The 20,857-nt window shown below is 39.4% G+C and overlaps 1 protein-coding gene across 26 annotated transcripts in view; it reads right to left on the bottom strand.

Annotated features, from left to right (window-relative positions):
• Window positions 1–20,857, bottom strand: part of SCMH1 (Scm polycomb group protein homolog 1) — a 225,838-nt gene that overhangs the window by 139,016 nt on the left and 65,965 nt on the right. For 8 of the 26 annotated variants that reach the window (XM_007979211.3, XM_007979215.2, XM_007979226.3 and 5 more), the window contains 3 exons: window positions 10,836–10,904; window positions 10,355–10,378; window positions 1,159–1,229 (listed from right to left, as the gene is read on the bottom strand). In XM_007979211.3, coding sequence (XP_007977402.1) covers window positions 1,159–1,229; window positions 10,355–10,378; window positions 10,836–10,904 — 164 coding nt within the window. Of the gene's footprint in view, window positions 1–1,158; window positions 1,230–2,139; window positions 2,283–8,479; window positions 8,663–9,205; window positions 9,413–10,354; window positions 10,379–10,835; window positions 10,905–20,857 lie in introns of all 26 variants that reach the window. The other 18 variants (XR_012089692.1, XM_073007426.1, XM_073007428.1 and 15 more) reach the window with 7 other exon arrangements.

The raw sequence follows: 20,857 nt of genomic DNA, 5'->3' as shown, positions 1-20,857 counted from the left end.
ATCACGACACTGCACTCCAACCTGGGTGAGAGAGTGAGACTGTCTCAAAACAAAACAAACCAAACCATTATTAACATACGCTGTCTTTTTAAAAAATGGTTTCAGGTGGAAGTATAAATTCAGTCCCTTTCATTTCAAATGAGCAGAAGTCCCGAATTTGTATTTCTACTTAGAAAACAGACAAAATTCTATGGCCAGGCACGGTGGCTCATGCCTGTAATCCCAGCACTTTGGGAGGCCGAGGTGGGTGGATCATGAGGTCAGGAGATCAAGATCATCCTGGTTAACATGGTGAAACCCTGTCTCTATTAAAAATATAAAAAATTAGCTGGGCATGGTGGCGGGCATCTATAGTCCCAGTTACTCTGGAGGCTGAGGCAGAAGAATGGCGTGAACCCAGGAGGCGGAGCTTGCATCGAGCCGAGATTGTGCCATTGCACTCCAGTCTGGGTGACAGAGCAAGACTCCATCTCAGAAAAAAAAAAAAAGAAAAGAAAAAGAAAACAGACAAAATTCAAACTCAACCCGAAATGTTGACAGTGTGAGGAAATAACCTTTGAGTACTAAAGGAAAAGATTGTAGGTAACTTCCTGATGTTTAGCTTTGTTTAGCACCAGAACACTTCTTTGCTTATCAGCCATATCATACACTGATATAGTCAATACCATCTGTGCATTTTCTGGGTTACTTAATCCTTGTGGGAAACTCTTGATGACCTCTGATGAGCTCCTGAAATGCTTCACTGAGTGAGACTCAGTGTCAACATTCTTGTAGAAAGATAAGATTGTGACAGGAGTGCTGAGTACAGAGAAAGAAATACTGCTCCATTTTCAACAATGTCTATGGACTATAACTCTCTTTCCTGTCTGAATTAAGAGCTCTAGTAAAAATTAGCAGCTGTTTTCAGTAACACAGAATATCCTCAAGGAGGTAAAGAAGGAGGCAAGGGTGTTACTTGGGATGAAGATGGGAAGAATATCTGCTGCCAAAACTCACAGTGACCAAATTTCACTTCTTGAGCTGTGTTCTTCCCATAGAAGTTTATTCTGGGGCCCTGAGGTAAGAAGCCCAAGGGCTTCCACCTCCTGTTTTGATTGTCTAAAAACCATTAAAAAATGACTTATCTTCCACCTACTAAAGATGTTGAAAATCAATTACCTGCTTGAAGCAATGGACAGGCGCTGGGACTGAACATGTTTCTTTTAGGTATTTGTCCCAGGTAAAATGACCTGTAAAGGAAATAGAAATCTATATCACAGTCAACTTCCTAAAAAAATGTTTTCAGGATACAATCTACACTAAACAGTAAGCTATTTGTGGACTGGTTTTGAGCATAAAAAACATATTTTTTTTCCTGTTTGAGCTCAAAGGAGTATTAAGGGGAAGAATCTAAGTGACCTGAGCAGATGTTTTAGATTCATGTTTTAAAATAATGGTCTAAAGATGGCTTAGGGTGTTCTTTATGCTCATTCCTAAAGTGATCCAAAATGCCAAAGCAAGATATATCAGTAGTACTTCAAAGAAGTGCCCAGGAAGCTCATGGAAAACAGAATAGAAGAAGCAGAAAGTGGGTGGGGAGATTCCTTTTGAACACTCTGACTCTCAGAAAGGTCCCTCATTGCTGTCAAGTGGCAGCTTTTAACACCCAATATGGTTGGATTCCAGCATCTCAGCTCAGGAAGAATGAAGAAAAGGCTGTCTAGAGACAAGGGGCGAGATGATTTGAGGGGAGGGGAAGCCAGATGAGTGAGATTATAGTTGAAACCTCACTCGAAAAACTGGCTCTCACCTACCCTTACTGCACCCCCACCCTAGCCACAGTGTGTTGCTCTGGGGTACAAAGTGACAAAGATCTGTTAATTTAGAGCAAAGTAGGACCTGGGAAGTATGTCTGATGACAGTAAATAAGAACAAGCTGGGGAGTCTGTAGAATCGTTTAGCCTCTTGAACTGGCCTTACACCCTCTCAAAGTTTGAAGAATACTGTCCTAGATAAACAATCTTCAAGGTGACACTGTGCTGGGGCAAGGGAAAACATATTAAGGTAGGCCATTAGATATGGATCTCAATGGATCACTAAAGATTATCAAATTCTTTATTTAAAGGTTAAACCAATTACCAGTCTCCCCCTAATACCCACCTAGAGGTGACCCCATGATGGAGCAGGGAAGGTCCCAGAGAATCTCACAAGCTAAAACACTGTAGCAAACCAGCATTTCTTGAAGCTTCCTCTGTAGTGGAGCAGCACAGAGCCCCTTTGGGCCATGCAAAAAGCACTAGATGCTGGGAATAAAAATGAGTCACTGAATGATGACATCTAAATCACTCCAAAGATGATGCCAAGACTTTACACTCTATTTATTTTATAGCTTCTGTTTTATAACTGGTTCCTTTCCCACTATCTTTAACTAAGTCAAATAGATTTGGCCAGAAATCACAGTCAGTTCTGAACTATTTCATGAACTGGCTGATGATTAATCATCATGACTAGACAGTTAGTCTATAGGGCAAATGAGATGACTATTTTCTGAAGTCAAGGTTTAAAGACGTTATCAGAATTTAATGAAGAGTTTGCTCCTAGTTGACAGGGCCCTAAAGCAAGGACTGAATACATTTCATCACTGTTTGCTGTTAGAAAAATAAAACATTACAATTTATTATTCCATCCTTACAAATGAAAGATTAAATCAAATAGCAAGTTTTGGATTTCCCTGGATTGAGAATCTTCAACTCTGGCATCTAGAGCAGCACTGTCCAGTAAAACTTTCTGTGCTGACTAAAATGTTCTGTATCTGTGCTAGACAATAAGGTGGCCACTAGCCACATAACTACTGGACACTTGAAATGTGGGTAGTGTAAGAAACTAAATTTTATTAATTTTAATTAACTTAAATTTAAATCTCCACATGTAACTAATAGTTACTGTATTAGGAAGCACAGATCAATAATTTTGGTCAGTCCTGGGTAACTGCTTATATTAGCGTAAGTTCTGACTAAAAGCACCCAAGAGACTTTGGTCTTAAGAATAATGGTAGCATCAGGGGTACCATAGTAATTAGGGTATTAATTACAGTTCTCCATTTTACATATCAACCATGGTAATCAATCCCTATTCTGTAATGTACATAGGCTAGAAACCTCAGCCCTTTTACCACTTAGGAAACATTCTATTACTAACTGAATGAAAAGGAACCTCTGTTTAAAGTAGTTCACCCACTGTGATGGCTGACTGGCTTGAACCATACCTAGAGGGTATTTTCCTTTCATTTGACTTCTTGGGCTACCTAAGACTTAGTTCCTTATTATCAGGTGAATTGCAAAATAAGGTAATTTTTATGACTTGTTAAGAATGTTTGGACACCTATTGTAATGCCCATGATGAAGCCAGACATAATATGTCTGCCATATCTCCAAGCACTAAAGTAACCACAAAAGAAATAGGACAGGCACCAAGGTATAGATCCAGAGTTAGCAAGCTTTCCGTTAAAGACAATATAATAAAAATTTTATGCTTTCTAGGCCATACAGTCTATGTCATAGCTACTCAGCTCCACTACTCCAGTGTGAAAGCAGCCACAGACAATCTGTGCATAAATTAGCATAGCCATTCCACTCAAACTTTATTTACACAAACAGGCAGAGGGCTGGATTTGACCTCCCACAGTAGTTTGCCAGACCTCTGGTATAAATCATTGACTCTCATGTGATACTTATAGTCTCATTTCTTTAAACAAAGTTCTGGGCCCCACCTTCAGAAGTTCTCATTCAGTAGGCTCCAAGTGTGGCCTGAGAACATGTATTTTCCAAGGCTCCCTAGGTAATTTGGATTAACATCTGTGACTAAGAACTACTACTGGTGTAGTTTAACTAATGTAACACTGGGAGTTTGAAGATGTTGATAAAAGTCTTGTTTCTACAGCTAACTATCTTGGGTAAATTATTTAATCCTTCTAAGCCTCAGTTTACTCATCTGAAAGATGAAGACAATATCTTACAAGATTGTACATAGATTCTTCATTCAATAAATATTTAAACTTCTCCAAGTACAAACAACTGTGTTAAATGTTAGGCGAACAAGGTAAGACATGATTTCTCAATTCATGGAGCTTTCATTCTAGAGATAAACAGGGACATTAATAAACATAACACAAGTAATTTGTTATGATAATGATAAAGTTAACGAGGTAGTACAGGTTGTCTTGAAAACGCAGAACATGAAAATCTCGTTCATGCTTGGGCTCAGAGATTACTGTGAAAATTAATATTAACTAACAAAGGTATAATGTTTTATAATTTAAACATATAAAATTTGAGTATTTTCAATTATTCCAACATTATAATTCAAAATTATAATTCAAAATATTCAAACAGTATAATTCGAATGTTTTCAATTATTCATTCAACAGATATTTAACTATCCTCTATGTGCCCGGCAATATGACAGGGGTCCCTGCCCTCATTTACTTGCCGGTGTATGATGAGACACAGCTAACATATAATAAATAAACAAGACAGTAAGTGAAAAGAACTTGAAGGGAATAAAATGAGGTGATGCAATAGAGACTGGGAGCTATCTTAGTAAAGTTATGGACAGATACTCTTCAGAGGAAATGTCTGAGCTAAGACTTCACAGATGAGAAAAAGTCAGCCATCTCCTTTACTAAATAATGCTTATAAAAGTGTTTTTATAAACTCTGATGCATACCACATGATATTTACATTTATTATTAAAAAAGAAAAAAAGGTCCCTGCCCTGAAGGGACTTAAAAATGGCATTAACGTACCTTGACCCATAAAATATAAAGCACAAGAGATCACCTAGTTAAATGCATGAATCACTTTCTCTAATTTCATTCATTCAGCACTGAATACCTACTATATGTTAAGCCTGGTTCTAGGCACTGGTGATATATAGCAAAATACAGTCCAGCCGAAGTCTCTGCCCACATGGAGCTTACATTCTAACAGGAAAGACAGACAATAAACAAACAAACAAACAAACAAATTCGTCAGCTAGTCCAGAGGGTAGCAGAGACACCACATTAATTATACAATTCCTGGCTATTTTGAAATTTAAAAAAATTAAAGTAAGAGGTAAAAAAGGTGTGCTATTTTAGGCAGGGCAGTCAAAAAAGGCATCTTGATAAGGTGATATAAAAGTTGAGATTTGGGCCGGGTGTGGTGGCTCACTCCTGTAATCCCAGCACTTTGGGAGGCTGAGGTGGGCAAATCACCTGAGGTCAGGAGTTCAAGACCAGCCTGGCCAACATGGGGAAACCTTGTCTCTACTAAAAGAAATACAAAAATTAGCTGGGCGTGGTGCCAGGCACCTGTAAATCCCAGCTACTTGGGAGGCTAAGGCAGGAGAACTGCTTGAACCTGGGAGGTGGAGGTTGCGATGAGCTGAGATCATGCCACTGCACTCTAGCCTAGGCGACAGAGTGAGACTCCGTCTCAAAAAAAAAAAGTTGAGATTTGAATGGTCCTTTCAGCCACTGCTTAAATACTTCCAATCATGCGACACTCATTATTTAGCTATTACTCAACAGTACAAATGGACAGACTACTCTTTATAGTCAGCCAACATCTGCCTTCTAACCTCTACTGATCCTAGATATATCTAATCTCTATGTCCCAAATCCCAAGACTGCTCCTCATTTGACAGGCTGGTTACTCGTGTCTGGCTACTGTTCTAGCCACATTCCTTTACAAGAACTCTACTTTGTTCAACCTAAATGTGAACCCGAATTCCTAAAAGCAATTAAGGATAATCAATGTCTTTAGATCAGAAATTCCACTCCACTAACACCGTATAAATAGTGTTCTATGTACCAAAGTTTAAATAACAATATATTTGTTAAACGCCACTGATGGTAATTTAAGTGTCTTTATTTTATTTTATTTTATTTTGAGACATGGTCTTGCCTTGAGTCAGTGTCAGGCTAGAGTACAGTGGTGTGAACACAGCTAATTGCAGCCTCAACCTCCTGGGCTCAAGCGATCCTCTCATCTCAGCCTCCCTAGTAGCTGGGACTACAGGTGTGTGCCACCATGCCTAGCTAATTTTTGCATTTTTTGTAGAGACAGGGCTATGCCAAGTTGCCCAGCCTGTTCTTGAACTCCTGAGTTCAAGCAATCTACCTGCCTCGGCTGCCCAAAGTGCTGGGATTACCGGTATGAGTCACAGATTTGGGATTTGTCCTAAGGGTGGGATTTGTCCTAAGGGTGGGACTAATGGACAAAGAGCGTGCACAGTTTAGATTTTGATACAACATATATATTGCTGAAATATCCTCTAGGAAGAATACACTGATTTTTTTTTTTTTTTTTTTCTTGGAGACAGGGTTTCCCTATGGAGTCCAGGCTAGTCACAAACTCCTAGACTTGTCCTCCTCCTGCCTTGGACTCCCACACTGTGGGGATTACAAGTATAAGCCAAATTTTTTTTGTTTTGTTTTGTTTTTTGTTTTTTTTTTGAGACAAAGTCTCACTCAGATACCCAGGATGGAGTGTGGTGGCGCAATCATACCTCACTGTAACCCCGATCAGGACTCAAGCAACCCTCCGCACTCAGTTTCCAGAGTAACTGGGACTACAGGTGTGCGCCAGAATGCTTGGCTAATTCTTTTCTTTTTAGTAGAGACAAGGTCTCACTATATTGCCCAGACTCGATTTCTATTCCTACCAAAAGTACACAAGTGTGTTTACCACATATTTGCTAAAACTGTGTTTTAACAATTTCTATAACTTTGACAAATCTTATCAGTGAAAAAATAAAATAATATTATAATTTTATTTGTAATTTTTGATTACTAATAAAGTCAAAGATCTCTTTAGGCTTATCAGCCAGTTTGTATTTTAGTTAGCCATTTTTCTGCTGAGATATTCTTTTGTTTTCTCACAGACTCTAGGAGTTCTTTGTAGACTAAGGAAAAGTCACTAGAAGAATTTTTACTTAATAGAAATAAAACATCTAGAAAAAGTGTTCTTTCCACTATACCACAGGTCCCTCTGAAAAGACACAGACTTTCAGGCAACAGAAAGAGAGGCTTAGATAAGGAAGATAAATCAGAGGTGTTTTGGAGGGTCCAGGCAGATATCCTGATACTAGAAAGGTCTGGATGTGGGAGGCTTCACAGATGTAGAATCTTAACATTCAAGCTACCAAGGACGTTAGGGTTTCCTAAAACTCATGGCTTTCTTGGTCCCATATCTTTGCTCATGTTACTCACACTCAGTGACTAAAGCTCAGCAAAAATTTTACATTTTCTGTCAGAAGGCTTTGCAGAGAAAGGCTGGACAAATTCTACCATTTCCCTATCTCCTATATAATCATAATTATTTATGTAAGTTCTTTATGGATGGGGGCTCATATTCATTTTAAAAATATTTAAATGTTTAACACAGTGCCTGAAATTTAATAGAGGCTCAATATGAGTTTCTGAGTGAATGAAAAGAAGCACGCAAGTAATAATCCTATTCTTTCTTGGACTAATAAAATAATACCTGGGATATAGTTCTGAAAACTATACTCTGAGAGAGAGCAAATCTGAGTTTAAATGATTACCTAGTGACGGTAAACAGACCCAAAACCATGTCACCTGAGGACCAGGTGAAGGAACATGAACAATTAGCATGAGTAAAAAAGTGAAGTCTCAGAGCCATCCTCCATCCATCCAACAAATATTGATAGTGTGTGTCAAAGCACTGTGCTGGGTGCTAGACACATAACTGTGATCAAAATATCATCCTTGACCTCACACAGTTTCAGTCTAGTGACAGACAGAGAATCTAGTGAGGGACAGAGACTAAACAGTCACCACTAAGATAATATGATAAGTGCTACACTGGAGAGACAGAGGGTGCTATAGGAGCACCCAGAGTGCTTGTGGAAGCTTACCAAAGGAAGAAAGCTCTAGGCTTCTAAGCTAAAGTGTAAAAGGATAAGCAGGAGTCAAAGAAAAAGGAAACCCTTTTTGTTTGTTTCAGACAGAAAGAAAGGCATTATAAAGGCTCAGACATGAGAAAAAGCAGTTTTAAAAGCAGATCTTTTGGTATGGCTGCTGGGTGGAGTTTAAAGAAAAAGTAGTTTAGAAAAAAGGTTACAGATAACAGCAGTGTTCAGGCATTAAGAGAGCCCAATATACTGTATTACTGAGAAGAGGAAGCATTCAAGGTTTTGGGGTGAAGTCACTCTGGCTGTAAAGAATGGGCAGGAGGGGGATAGGGCTGGAGGCAAAAAGACCAGCTAGGAAGCTGTTTTAATAACCTATGTGTGAGATGACTGTGGCTTCAACTATGAAAGTGGCAGGGTGGCAATGAGAAGGCAGTCCCTAGAGCTTCTTTCTAGAAATAAGGGTAAGTGAAAAATAGGCTAACCCTGTTTCAAATGGCCAGAAAGTTAGAGGGATGACTAACAGAAATTACAAAAAGAAGCAAATTTTGGCCCAATAAATATGTCTAAATATGAAATGAATTACCTGAGGAGCTTCTAGGTTCTCAACAACTTGAGGAGTTCAAGGTAAGACATTTTACAAAAAATTCAAAATGTCGAATTTTAAATTATGAGCAAGAATACATTATTTTGTGGTCTTTTCCAACTTTGAGATTCCACAGATCTACTGAATTTTGTTTCAGTTTGCTATTTGGAGCTGCTCCTTATGCTAGATGGTAAAAACGAAATATGCAGGATTAACTTATATATCAGAGGATATGCCTATGCAACCAATGCTCTAGGAAAAATACACTTTCAAATTTTAACATCTTTTAGTAACTGATATACTCTATGTCAAATCGAGTACCCACATTTCACAACTCCCCATCAACAGTTTACAATATGCCTTAAGCTGTCACTGAGTTACAATTGTTATTATTATTCATATTAGCTACAAAACCAAAAACAGCAGCTATCACTGTCTTCCATTTGCCTGTACCATGCCAGACTACGTCCAATATCTCCTGTGTTCATTATAACCTGCGAAGTAGTTTTATTCCCATTTTAAAGATGAGGAAATAGGCTTAGAAAGATTAAGTAATTTGCCTGAAGTCACAAAACTGGTAAGTGGGAACAGGAATTTGAACCAAGGCCTGTCTGACTCCTATGTCCATGTTTTTTCTACCACACATCAGTACCTTAAAAAGCTTGAGGAAAGTTTTAAAGAATAATAAAAAATAACTATCATTTATCAAGTGCCAGGCACCTTTACCTGCATTATTTCATTTCATTCATTTCTTCAGCTCACATTCATAGAATGCTTCACTTCAAAGAATGTCAGAAGATTTGACTTAGAGTAAAGTCTGAGTATAGCCGCTGAACAGAATGAAAATCATAATAATCCTCCAAAGTTGAAAAGTATTTGAGAGTTTTTAAGATGTTTTCACATCCATTAGCTCATGTAATCTTCTTTACAACCCTGTGAAGTAGGCAGAATGGGATTATTATCCCCATTTTACAAATAAGAAAACTAAGGATCAGAGTCACAAAGTTACTAAGTGGCAGAACTGGCTCTCAAAAAGCCTAGGAGTTCTGACTCCTAGTCTAGTGTTCTACTACTTCATGTTATCTTCTGTGTCATTGGGCAATGCAAAGTAATAAGTTGCAGGGAAGAAAGGCAAGAGGAGGCAAATAGACAATGATAATAATAGAGCTAAATATATATCAAGTTGTAACAAAATATATCAAAATAACTTGAACAAAAATTGATAAAGGTATCTGGATATCAAAATCTATGCAACATATAAAAGGATTTTAAAGGATTCTAAGATGTTAAGACTGATGTTTATGCAGGAACTCTGATTGAGAAGTATTAGAACTAGTTTTATTACTCAAATCTCAGTCCTGAAGTACACCAACCAGGGAGGAAAACCAAATGCAATTATCGGTCTGACTTCTTACTTGATAATATTTTAATATTTCAGTTTTTATTTGTGAATAAAGTTAGAAAATGTTTAGGTTTAGTTTCAGTTCAATTTACCTTACAAGTATTTTTTTGGGGGGGGAAATCCCACCAAACACTGATTTATGGATGGCAGGGGTTTGTTTTAGTTCTGGATTCAGTAAATTAAGATGGTACTTCCAGTTTGGTTCAGTTCCTGTTCTTCCTTATACCCTATGTAATTAACCACCTTCCCTTCCTTCTTGTTAGCTTGGTCTGTGGCCTACTGATAAGCAGGACTTGATGTGACAGCTGAGATGAAGTACATGGGATAATTAGGCAGACAAGAGCACAGGATTCACTGGTTTCTGAGACAGAGACACATTGAATTCTTTTCCTAGTTGGTTAAAACTGGTTGTAATCTAATCCCTGGTTTACCAATTACCCTTATTTAACAGAAACACAAGAAAAATAGCTTACCTAGCTCCAGGATGTCAGCAGTTTCTAGTAAAGAAAAAAATGTTGGAGCATAAGTCATTAAGACAAACAACCAATATGATGGAAGGTGAAATTCTGGGGTAAAACAGGAAATTGAGCATTTGTCTAGTTCAGTTATCTTATCCTAAAAGACACTGAGATTCTTAGTAGTCATTGTGGAAGCACACCACCCAATTTTGCCTATTCCCAAGCCTATAAAAACTATAGAAAACCAGAGAGGCTAAGCAACTGTGCCTAAAACTATGAAGCTAATTTGGCATTACCTATACTCAGAATCTAGGTTTCCTATTTCCAGCTAAAACAAAGTATATTGCTTATGACCAATATCTCTGTAAACTGCAATATTTGCTTCTGATATAACAAGTGAGTTACTTGTAACTCAGACCTCTAAGAACAAAGGTTTTATGGGAGAAGATGTTGAGTAAAATTTTTCCACATCAAACGGAGTTCTTTCCCCCCTTACCTTGATATTGGGATGCAGACTCTGATAGGTGACCATATTTGTGTTTTCTAACATCATTCCAGTCTATCACTGCAGGGGGAGAGAAAAATAGTCATGTGGAAAGAAAATATAAGGTTAAATACTTTTCCAATTTGGCAGTATGTATTAACAGTTTTTAATATAGTAATCCACTTCTGAGAATCTATGCTAGGGAAAAATACTCCAAAACACAAGAAAAAGGTTTCATGTAAAAAGCTTTAGCATTGTTTATAATAACAAAAAAAGGAACACCTAAATCTTCAAAATAGAAGACTGATTAAGATTTGATAATACAAACACTTGACAAAGTATGTTGAAGCCATTAAATTTTTACAAAGGCTAAAGAACAAATGGGAAAATGTTTGTGTTACAACGTTATTAGGTAAAATACGGGAACAATATTTTATATTCATGGAATGATCACAATAATTTAAAACACTAAAAACAAATAGTACCCCAGTTATGGGCTCAACTGTATCCTCCAAAACTTCATGCTAAAGTCCCCACTCTGCAGCACCGCAGAATGTAACTGTATTTGTGATGGCAGCAGTGGGCCATCTGGAGCAGCTGCTGTCATCATGCCGGCTGCAGCAGAGAGGCACAGCTGGGAATGCACGCTTCATGGAGCCGGTGGGAGCCTGGGAGCAGGCAGGAGTCCCGCCATGCTGGGCACAGCTGCAGCCACCCAAACCGAGGCTGCAAACCCAGACCTCCTGCTCCATGGAACAGGAAGGAGCCCTGCCCCGACGGGCACAGCTGCAGCCCCCCCAAAATGTGGCTGCAGACCCAGGTACCCCTGCACTCTTGGGGGTCCAGGAAGGACCCCTCTGCCCTCGCAGGATCAGAAGTGCCTGCTCCCCTTGCCTGCCTTCTCCCTGCTGTTGGCACCCGCTCTGATCTTGGAGCAAAGTCAGGGCGGAGCCTGGGTGCTATGAATGGCAGCAGGAGGCAGATAGATTCCTAAGCAGAAAAGGACGGATCCCTGGTGAGGCCCACCTTCAGGCCAGGGAGGGTCTGAAGGCTGGGGGCTGAACTTCCAGTCCTGCAGACTGGAGTGGGGACTTGTGGTGCCTTTTCAAGGCCTGCCCATGGCCACCCACAGACCAATGGGCACACACTTCCTCCCCTCTGGGGTCCATAAAAACCCTAGGAACAGCCAGAGCAGAGCAGAGGACGAAGAGATGACTGGATGATCTGCCTGCAGAAAGGAGCCACCCATTCTAGGGCCTCCTCTTTGCTGAGAGCTACAGAAATGACGTGACAACCTGCCTGCAGAGAGGAGCCACCCACTCTAGGGCCTCCTCTCTGCAGAGAACTGCAGATGATGGGATGACCAGCTGCAGAGAGGAGCCACCCTCTCTGCTGAGAACTGAGGGACACTTGTTGGGACAACCTACCTGCAGAGAGGAGCTATCCTTTCTGCTAGGGCTGAACACTCACTGGGACATCCTGGCACTGTGGGTCATCTCTGAGCTGTTCTATTGCTCAATACAGCTCCTCTTCATCTTGCTCACCCTCAGCTTGTCTGCATATCTCCTTCTTCCTGGTTGCAGGACAAGAACTCAGGACCTGCTGAATGGCATGGCTAAAAGAGTTGCTGTAACATCAACAGGGCTGAAACATGCCCCCTGCTTGCCTCAGTTTGGGCAAAGAGAAGGAGGGAAGAGCTGCAGCCCTTTGGGGAGCCCAGACCTGGGAGCTTCTGGAGCCAGGGCTGTGACTCCCTCTTTGGGGCCCTGTGGTTCCTCCAAGCTTTTGGGCGCTACTGCATTCCCCAGTGCCAGCCAGGGAAGCTGCTTGTGGTGCGCCTGGTCCAGCTGCAGCCTCACAGAGAGCTGCTGACACCTGGAGCTGCCCACCTTGCGGCAGGAGCTGGTGTGTCTGACTGCGCAGTAGATGGACCCCAAGCTCGCTCATACACACTCCTCACCACTCCATATCTAACTCTAGTCTCTCTTGGAGGCGAGGGATCCAGGCTGATAGCGTAAGCAGCCTGCCAGGCCAAGTGAGTGGAACGAGCCCAGTGGGCCCAAGCAAAACTCAGGTAAAGGCACCACTGGCCACAGGTTTCTGGCCAGAAAAGCAACACTCCTAGGACCCCACAATATTTGGAGAAAGGGTCTTTAAAGAGATAATTAAATTAAAATGAGGTCACTAAGGTGGTCACTAATTCAGCATGACTGGTGTTATCATAAGAAGAGAAAGTTTGGACACAGGTACAGAGAAAAGATCATGTAATTAAAACAGGGAGAAGCCTCAGAAGCTAAGGAGTGAGGCCTCAGAAGAAAGAAATCAACCTTGCCAATGCCTTGATCTTAGACTTCTAGCCTTCAGAATTGTGAGGAAATAAATTTCTGTTGTTTAAGCCACCTAGTCCATGATATTTGTTACAAGCAGCCCTGGAAACTTATGCAACTGCAGAAATTATCATTAGAAAAAACATATAAGTAAACACAGCAAATATAAACAACTGGTTATCTTTGGGTGGTAGTACTGGGTTCCCTGACACCGTCCCCACTTTCTGTTTTATAATCTTATATATTTTCAAATTTTCCATAAAGAGGATACATTACTCATATAAGGAGAATATATTTTCCTCAGTTGAAAATTTAGATTCATCTACTGACCCTACTACTTTCTCACCATCAATCACCTGTCAATCATGTCTTTACTTAACTTCTTGCCCAGCTCCGACTCCATGGTCCTCATTAACATCATTGTCTGGCAAACACTCTTAATTCCTTCCCATCTCTTTTTTGTCAAACGTACCTACTAAAGGCTCAATCCTAAATCTGGTTAAAGCCACGTATCGACCTATACTGTGCCTACCCCAGCAGCTCACCGGTGCTGAAGAAAAACAAATGCAAGCTTATTGGTCTCATTTTAAACTCATAGCTATAATTCTCAAATGCCACTTTACACTGCCCAGAAATAATCATACCACATTTCTACACTGCTTTTCCATTTTCTAAAAAAAAAAAAAAAAAAAATTCGTATCTTTCTCTCTTTCCTCAAACTCCAAATATACTCTCCCCAACTTCACTCTCAGGGAATTCAGGATTCATTGAGAAAACAGAAGTAAGAGTAAGCCCTTCCACTCATTTCATGACAGTAGAGACTTGATCTTGTTTAGTGGTGAATCCCCAGTATGTAGAATAGTAACAGGGACTCATTAAATGTTTGGTGAATAAATTACACCTATTCATTCATGGTTTTTTCTGAATTCTCTCCTGTTACTGTGGATGAAGTGTCTGTTTTTATCAAAAGCCAACCCTCCATATTAGCTGCAGGTCCCATAGTCTGTCATCCTCTCAAAAACTTTGTAAGTATCCCCCCGCCTTTTTTTTTTTTTTTTTTTTTTTTTTTTTTGCTATTCTTTGTAATTGGCCAACAATAATTTTACATATTTTTGGGGTATAAAGTGATGTTTCAATACAAATACACATTGTGGAATGATCAACCCAGAGTATAGCAATTAGTATATCCATCACTTCAAATATTTATAATTTCTTTGTGGTGAGAACATTTAAAATTCTCTCTTTAGCTATTTTGAAATATATAATACATTATTATTAACTACAGTCAACATGCTCTGCAATAGAACACCAGAACTACTACTCCTATCTAACTATAACTTTCTACCTGTTGACCAATGTATCTCCCTTTTATCTATACTCACCCCTCCCCTCCCAGCCTCTGGTTATCACCATTCTACTCTCTACTTCTATAAGTTAGACTTTAGATTCTACATGTGAGATTATATGATATTTGTTGTTCTGTGCCTGACTTCAACATTACATCCTCTAGGTTCATCCACGTTGCCAAAAATGACAGAATTTCCATTTTTTAAGGCAGAATGTATTCCACTGTGTATATACACCACATTTGAAAATCCATTCATATATTGATGGACACAAGTTATTCCCATATCTTGGCTACTGTGAATAGTGCTGCAATGAATACAGGCATGCAGATGAAGCTATCCCTTCAACATACTGATTTCATTGCCTTTGGGGATATAGCCAGTAGTGGGATTGATGAATCATATGGTATTTCTATTTTGTGTTTTGAGGAACCTCCATCCTGTTTTTCAAAATGGCTGTACTAATTTGTGATATCCACAACAGTGTATAAAGGTTCCTTTTTCTTGTAATCCTTGTCAATATTTATCTTTCATCTTTTTGATAACAGCCAACCTAACAGGTGTTGGCTGTAGGGTATCTCACTGTGGTTTTCATTTGCATTTCTCTGCTGATTAGAGATGTTGGACTTTTTTTTCATATATCTGTTGCCCATTTATATGTTTTCTAGTCAAGTTCTCTGCTTATTTTTAACAGGGCTGTTTTCTTGTTACTCAGTAGTCTGAGTTCCTAGTACATTTCAGATATTAGTCCCTTCTCCAGTGTATGATTTGCAAATATTTTCTCCCAATCTGTGGGTTGTCTCTTCACTCTATTATTTCCTTTTCTGTGCAGTAGCTTTTCACTTGAATGCAGTTCCATTTGTCTATTTTTGCTTTTATTGTTTATGCTTTTGAGTTCAAATCAGAGAAATCTCTGTCCAGACCTCTAGCAGTTTTATAGTTTCAGTTTCATAGTTTCAAGTCGTTAATCCATTTTGAGTTGATTCTTGTATGAGGGGTGAGATAAAGATCCACTTTCATTCTTCTGTTTGTGGATATCCAGTTTTCCCAATACCACTTTTTGAACAGATTTTCCTTTCCCCAGTGTGTGTTCCTGTCAAAAAGCAATTGACTGTAGATGCACGGGTTTATTTCTGGGCTCTCTGTCCTATTTCATCGGTAGACTTGCCTGTTTTTATGCCAGCACCATGCTTTTTTGATTACTATAGCTTTGTAATAAATTTTGTAATACAGTAGTGTGATGTCTCCAGCTTTGCTCTTTTTGGTCAAGATTGGCTATTTAGGATCTTTTGTGGCTCTACATTAATTTTAGCATTGTTTTTTCTCCTTCTGTGAAGAATGACATTAGAATTTTGATGGCGGTTGCATTAAATCTGTAGATTTCTTCTGGTGGTATAAATATTTTCACAATATTAATTTTTCCCATCCATAAACACTAGATATCTTTCCACTTATTTGTGATACCCTTAATTTCCTTTATCAGTGCCTTACAGTTTTCAGCATATAGATCTTTCACCTCCTTGGTTAAAGTTACTTCTAGGTATTTTACTTAGAAGTAAGTGGTATTGTAATATGACCCAGCCATCCCATTACTGGGTATATACCCAAAGGATTATAAATCATGCTGCTATAAAGACACACGCACACGTAGGTTCATTGCGGCACTATTCACAATAGCAAAGACTTGGAATCATCCCAAATGTCCATCAGTGACAGACTGGATTAAGAAAATGTGGCACATATACACCATGGACTACTATGCAGCTACAAAAAAGGATGAGTTTGTGTCCTCTGTAGGGACATGGATGCAGCTGGAAACCATCATTCTCAGCAAACTATCACAAGAACAGAAAACCAAACACTGCATGTTCTCACTCATAGATGGGAACTGAACAATGAGATCATTTGGACTCGGGAAGGGGAACATCACACACCAGGGCCTATTATAGGAGGGGGGAGAGAGGAAGGATTGCACTGAGAGTTATACCTGATGTAAATGACGAGTTGATGGGTGCTGCACGAGTTGATGGGTGCAGCACATGTTGCACATGCAACATGGCGCAAGTATACATATGTAACAAACTTGCACATTATGCACATGTACCCTAGAACTTAAAGTATAATAATAAAAAAAAAGAAAAAAAAAGTAATAAGTGGTATTGTAAATGGGATTGCTATTGTAAATGGGATTGTTTTCTTAATTTCTTTTCCAGAAAGTTCACTGTTAGTGTATAGAAATGCTACTGACTTTTGTTAGTTGATTTTGTATCCTGCAACTTTACTGGATTTGTCTAATTCAAATGGTGTTTTGGTGCAGTCTTTAAGATTTTCAATATGTAAGATCATGTTGTCAGCAAACAGAGACAATTTCATTTCACCCTTTCCTATTTGGATGCCTTTTATTTCTTTTTCTTGCCTAATTGCTTGGGCTAGGACTTCTGATACTATGTTGAACAGAAGTGGTAAGAGTGGGCATCCTTGTCTTATTCTAGATCTTACAGGAAAATCCTTCAACTTCTTACCATTGAGGACAAGGTTAGCTATGTGTTGAGGAACATTCCTTCTATACCTAATATATTGAGAGTTTTCATTATGAAAGGATGTTGAATTTTGTCAAATGCATTTTCTCCATCTATTGAGATGATCATGTGATTTTTGTCCTTCATTCTGTTATATGGTGAGTCACATTTATTCATCTGCATCACATCCCAAGGGCAAATTCCACTTAATCATGGTGAATGATTCTTTTAATATACTGCTGAATATGGTTTCTTAGTATTTTGTTGAAGATTTTTGCATCTATGTTCATCAGTGAGATTGGTCTGCAGTCTTCTTTTTCCTCTTACCATTCAGATAAAGGGAGATGTAGTCTTCTCTTGTCGTATCTTTGTCTGGCTTTGGTATCAAGGTACTGCTGGCCTCATAAAATAAATTTTGAAGAATTCCCTCCTCTTCAACTTTCTGGAAGAGTTTGAGAAGGACTGGTATTTGTTCTTAAGTGTCTGGTACAATTCAGCTATGATGCCATTAGGTCCCAGGCTTTACTCTGATAGGAGACTTTTAATTACTAATTCAATCTCATTACTCATAATTGGACTATTCAGATTTCTAACTGCTTTGTGATTCAGTCTTGGTAAACTACATATTTCTAGCAATGTATTCATTTCTTCTGGTTGTTCAATTTGTTGGCTTATAACTCTTCATAGTACTCTTCCATGATCCTTTGTATTTCTATGTTACCAGTTGTAATATCTCCTCTTTCAGTGAGTTTTATACTTTCATATGTTTTCACATTACTGATTAACGTTCTTTTCTGAATTCCCTTTAGCATTTCTTGTAAGGCTGGTCTAGTGGGGATAAATTCTCTGTTTTTGTTTGAGAAAGTCTTGATTATCCCTTTGTTTTTGAAAGACAGGATTGCTGGGTATAGTATGCTTTGCTAGCAGTGTTGATTTTTGTGTGTTTTTTCCTTTCAGGATTTTGAATAATATCATCGTACTCTCTTCTGATCTGCAAGGTTTCTGCTGTGAAATCCACTGATAGCCTTAGGGTGCTTCCCTCACATGTGAAAATTCACTTTTCGCTTGCTGCTTTCAACTCTCTCTAACTTATAATTTGATTACAACTTGCCTTGGTGTGGATCTTTTTAGGTTCATCTTATTTGGTGTTCTTTGGACTTCTTGGATCTGGCTTTCTATTTCCTTCCCCAGGCTTGGGAAGTTTTCTGACGTAATTTCTTTGAATATATTTTATTTCTTCTCTTTCTGACATATCAATAATGCATATGTTGTCCACTTGATGGTGTCCCACAGGTCTCGTAAACTCTATTTAAATTATCCTTTTCATTCTGCTTTCTTTTTGCTCAGATTGGATTTTTTTCAACGACCTATCTTTGATTTCATCGATCCTTTCTTCTGCTTCATCGAATCTGCTGTTGAACACCTCCATTGAATTTTTTTAGTTCAGTTACAGTACTTTTCACATCTTTGATGTCTATTTGGTACTATTTTATACTTTCTATCTCTTTGTCAAAGTTCTTAGTTTGTTCTTTCATTGCTCTTTTGACTTCAGTGAACATCTTTATAACCATTATCTTAAATTCTCTGTCAGACGAATCACATATCTCTATTTCACTTGTCGAGACTTCTCTCTCTCTCTTTTTTAAAAATAGATTCTCTGTTCTTTGATTTTTGTATTAGCTTCTATGCATTAAATAAGAATATAACCTCTCCCCAACTTGTCAGACTGGCTTCATGTAGGAGAAGGATCTCACCAATCCATCCAGCCAAAAATTTTAAGGCACTCTCTAATCTCTGTGTTTATTCAGACTGCTGTCTCTTTTATGATGGTCCCCTCAAGCTTAGGATGTGCCACATTCTGTCAATACCCCCACAATACCATAGAGTAGGAGCCAGAATCTCTAGACGTAGCTGGAGATGTTGAGGTACTGAATGGGTTTTCCATTTCCTTCTATCTTCACAGTTGAGCCTGAGCATTTATGCCCCACTCTCCCTGCACTAAGCTAACGAGATATGTGGCAAAAAACTGTACTCACATTCAGGTTGTACCCTCTGATCCTGGGGAGAAGCTCATAGAAGTGGTCCTACTGTACGTCCCCCTTTTTGTTTGCTGTGGTCTAAGGCTACTCAGGAATGCAAAGCTCCACTGATTCCCAAATCTTGTCCCTTGGGTGGAAGCTATAGAAGTTGTGGCACTTGAGGCATGACCAAACTCCTTCAAGGAAGAATGAGTAGCCTTGGATTTATCACTGAGATTAGCTAGAGGACTACTGTTTGTTTTCCCATCAGATCCCAAATGCAAGTTCATCAGAAGCCAGGCTGTCAAGTAGCCACTGGAAGTGTGTGCTATAAGCCCCTTTTGGAGAACAAATGGGACCTACATGTTCCTACTTCCTTTCTGCACTACTCATAAGAGGTATGACCTCTGAAGGTATTTGTATACCTATTTAAAGCCATCCCATTGTTCTGTGATCTAGAAAAACTCATCTATGCCTAGTCCCCTTGGCTCCCAGAGCTAAGATGTTTAGGATGTAATCCTTTGGGAGATAGCTGTAAAAGTTGGGGCACTCATGTGGACATATGCCTATCAGGGTGGTGTCAGGTTAATAGCTGTCTACCCCTTTAATTCCTCAATGCAAGTTATTTGGAAGCCAGGCTGGCAAGTAGTCACCAGAAGAGTATGTCATAAACCCCTTCCGGGGAAAAATAGGGGGCTACATTTTAAGCTTCTTCTCTGCACTTCTCCTGGGGAATAAAGTCCAGGGATGTGCTTCTGTACCCGTATAAATCTGCTGCTTTTTTCCTGCAGAGGTCTAGAGATCTGCATAGGCCAATCCCTTCTTCTCCCAGAGCTGAGAGGTTTAGGATGTAGACCCTTGGTGGAAGCTGTGTAAGCTAAGGTATTCAATGTGTGGACAAACTCTTCCCAGGCTGGTGGCGGGTTAATATTTGACTGCTCCTAAACTCCCCCAATGTAAGTTAGTTAGAAGTCAAACAACCAAAAAGCTGCCGGAATAGTGTGTCATAAACTCCTTCTGGGGCAAACAGGGGACTTCATTTCTTAAGTCCCTTCTATGTATTGCTCCTGGGGGATGAAAGCTCTGAAGTGCTTAAGTGCCCATATCTAACTGTTGCTTTTTTCCTGTGGTCTAGAAAGACTTGCATATGTCTAATCCCCTTTGCTCCCAGAGTTGATGAATTAAGAGCCAGACCATGAAGAATCTTAAGTTAGGATGCTATATGTGGGGTTAAAACCCTCCTCTCCATGGGGAGAAGTTGGATGTTGGGGCTTCCCTTCCCAATTTTATGGCACAATGCCCAGGATGGGGTCTGGCCCTAGTGTGCTTCAGTTTTTCCTACCCATTCGATGAGGATGTTTCCTCAGTTGCCCCACGGGTAGGAATTTTTCAACTAGTCTCTGACTTTCTCTGACAGAGAACTGATCCATGAATAGATATTTATTTGGTGCACCCATGGGTGGAGGGAGAGTCAGGAGTTTCCTATTCTGTCACATTGCTGATCCTACTATCAAGGACCTCCTTTCTAACAGATCATTTGCACCAGCATTCTTACTGCTCTATTATTTCCTATCAATGAAAACCTAAAAAAAACAAAACCTCACACCCTTCTCTTAATCCCACACATATCCCTCCTATTATATTCCTCTATTTCTTTGCTCTCCTTCACAGGAAAACTTAAGAGTTACCTGTAGTTATTGCCTCTTGACTACCTCACAGTTATTGCCTCCTCACTACCCCATATTATCACCTCATTCAAATAGGGTATGTCTGCTCACCACTCCATTAAGATCACTTCCAAATTCACATTTCCAGAACTGGATT

Source organism: Chlorocebus sabaeus, chromosome 20 (assembly GCF_047675955.1).
Source record: "Chlorocebus sabaeus isolate Y175 chromosome 20, mChlSab1.0.hap1, whole genome shotgun sequence".
Lineage (NCBI taxonomy): Eukaryota > Metazoa > Chordata > Mammalia > Primates > Cercopithecidae > Chlorocebus > Chlorocebus sabaeus.
Note: the sequence above shows the minus strand (reverse complement) of the source record. Positions and strands in the feature narration are given on the sequence as shown.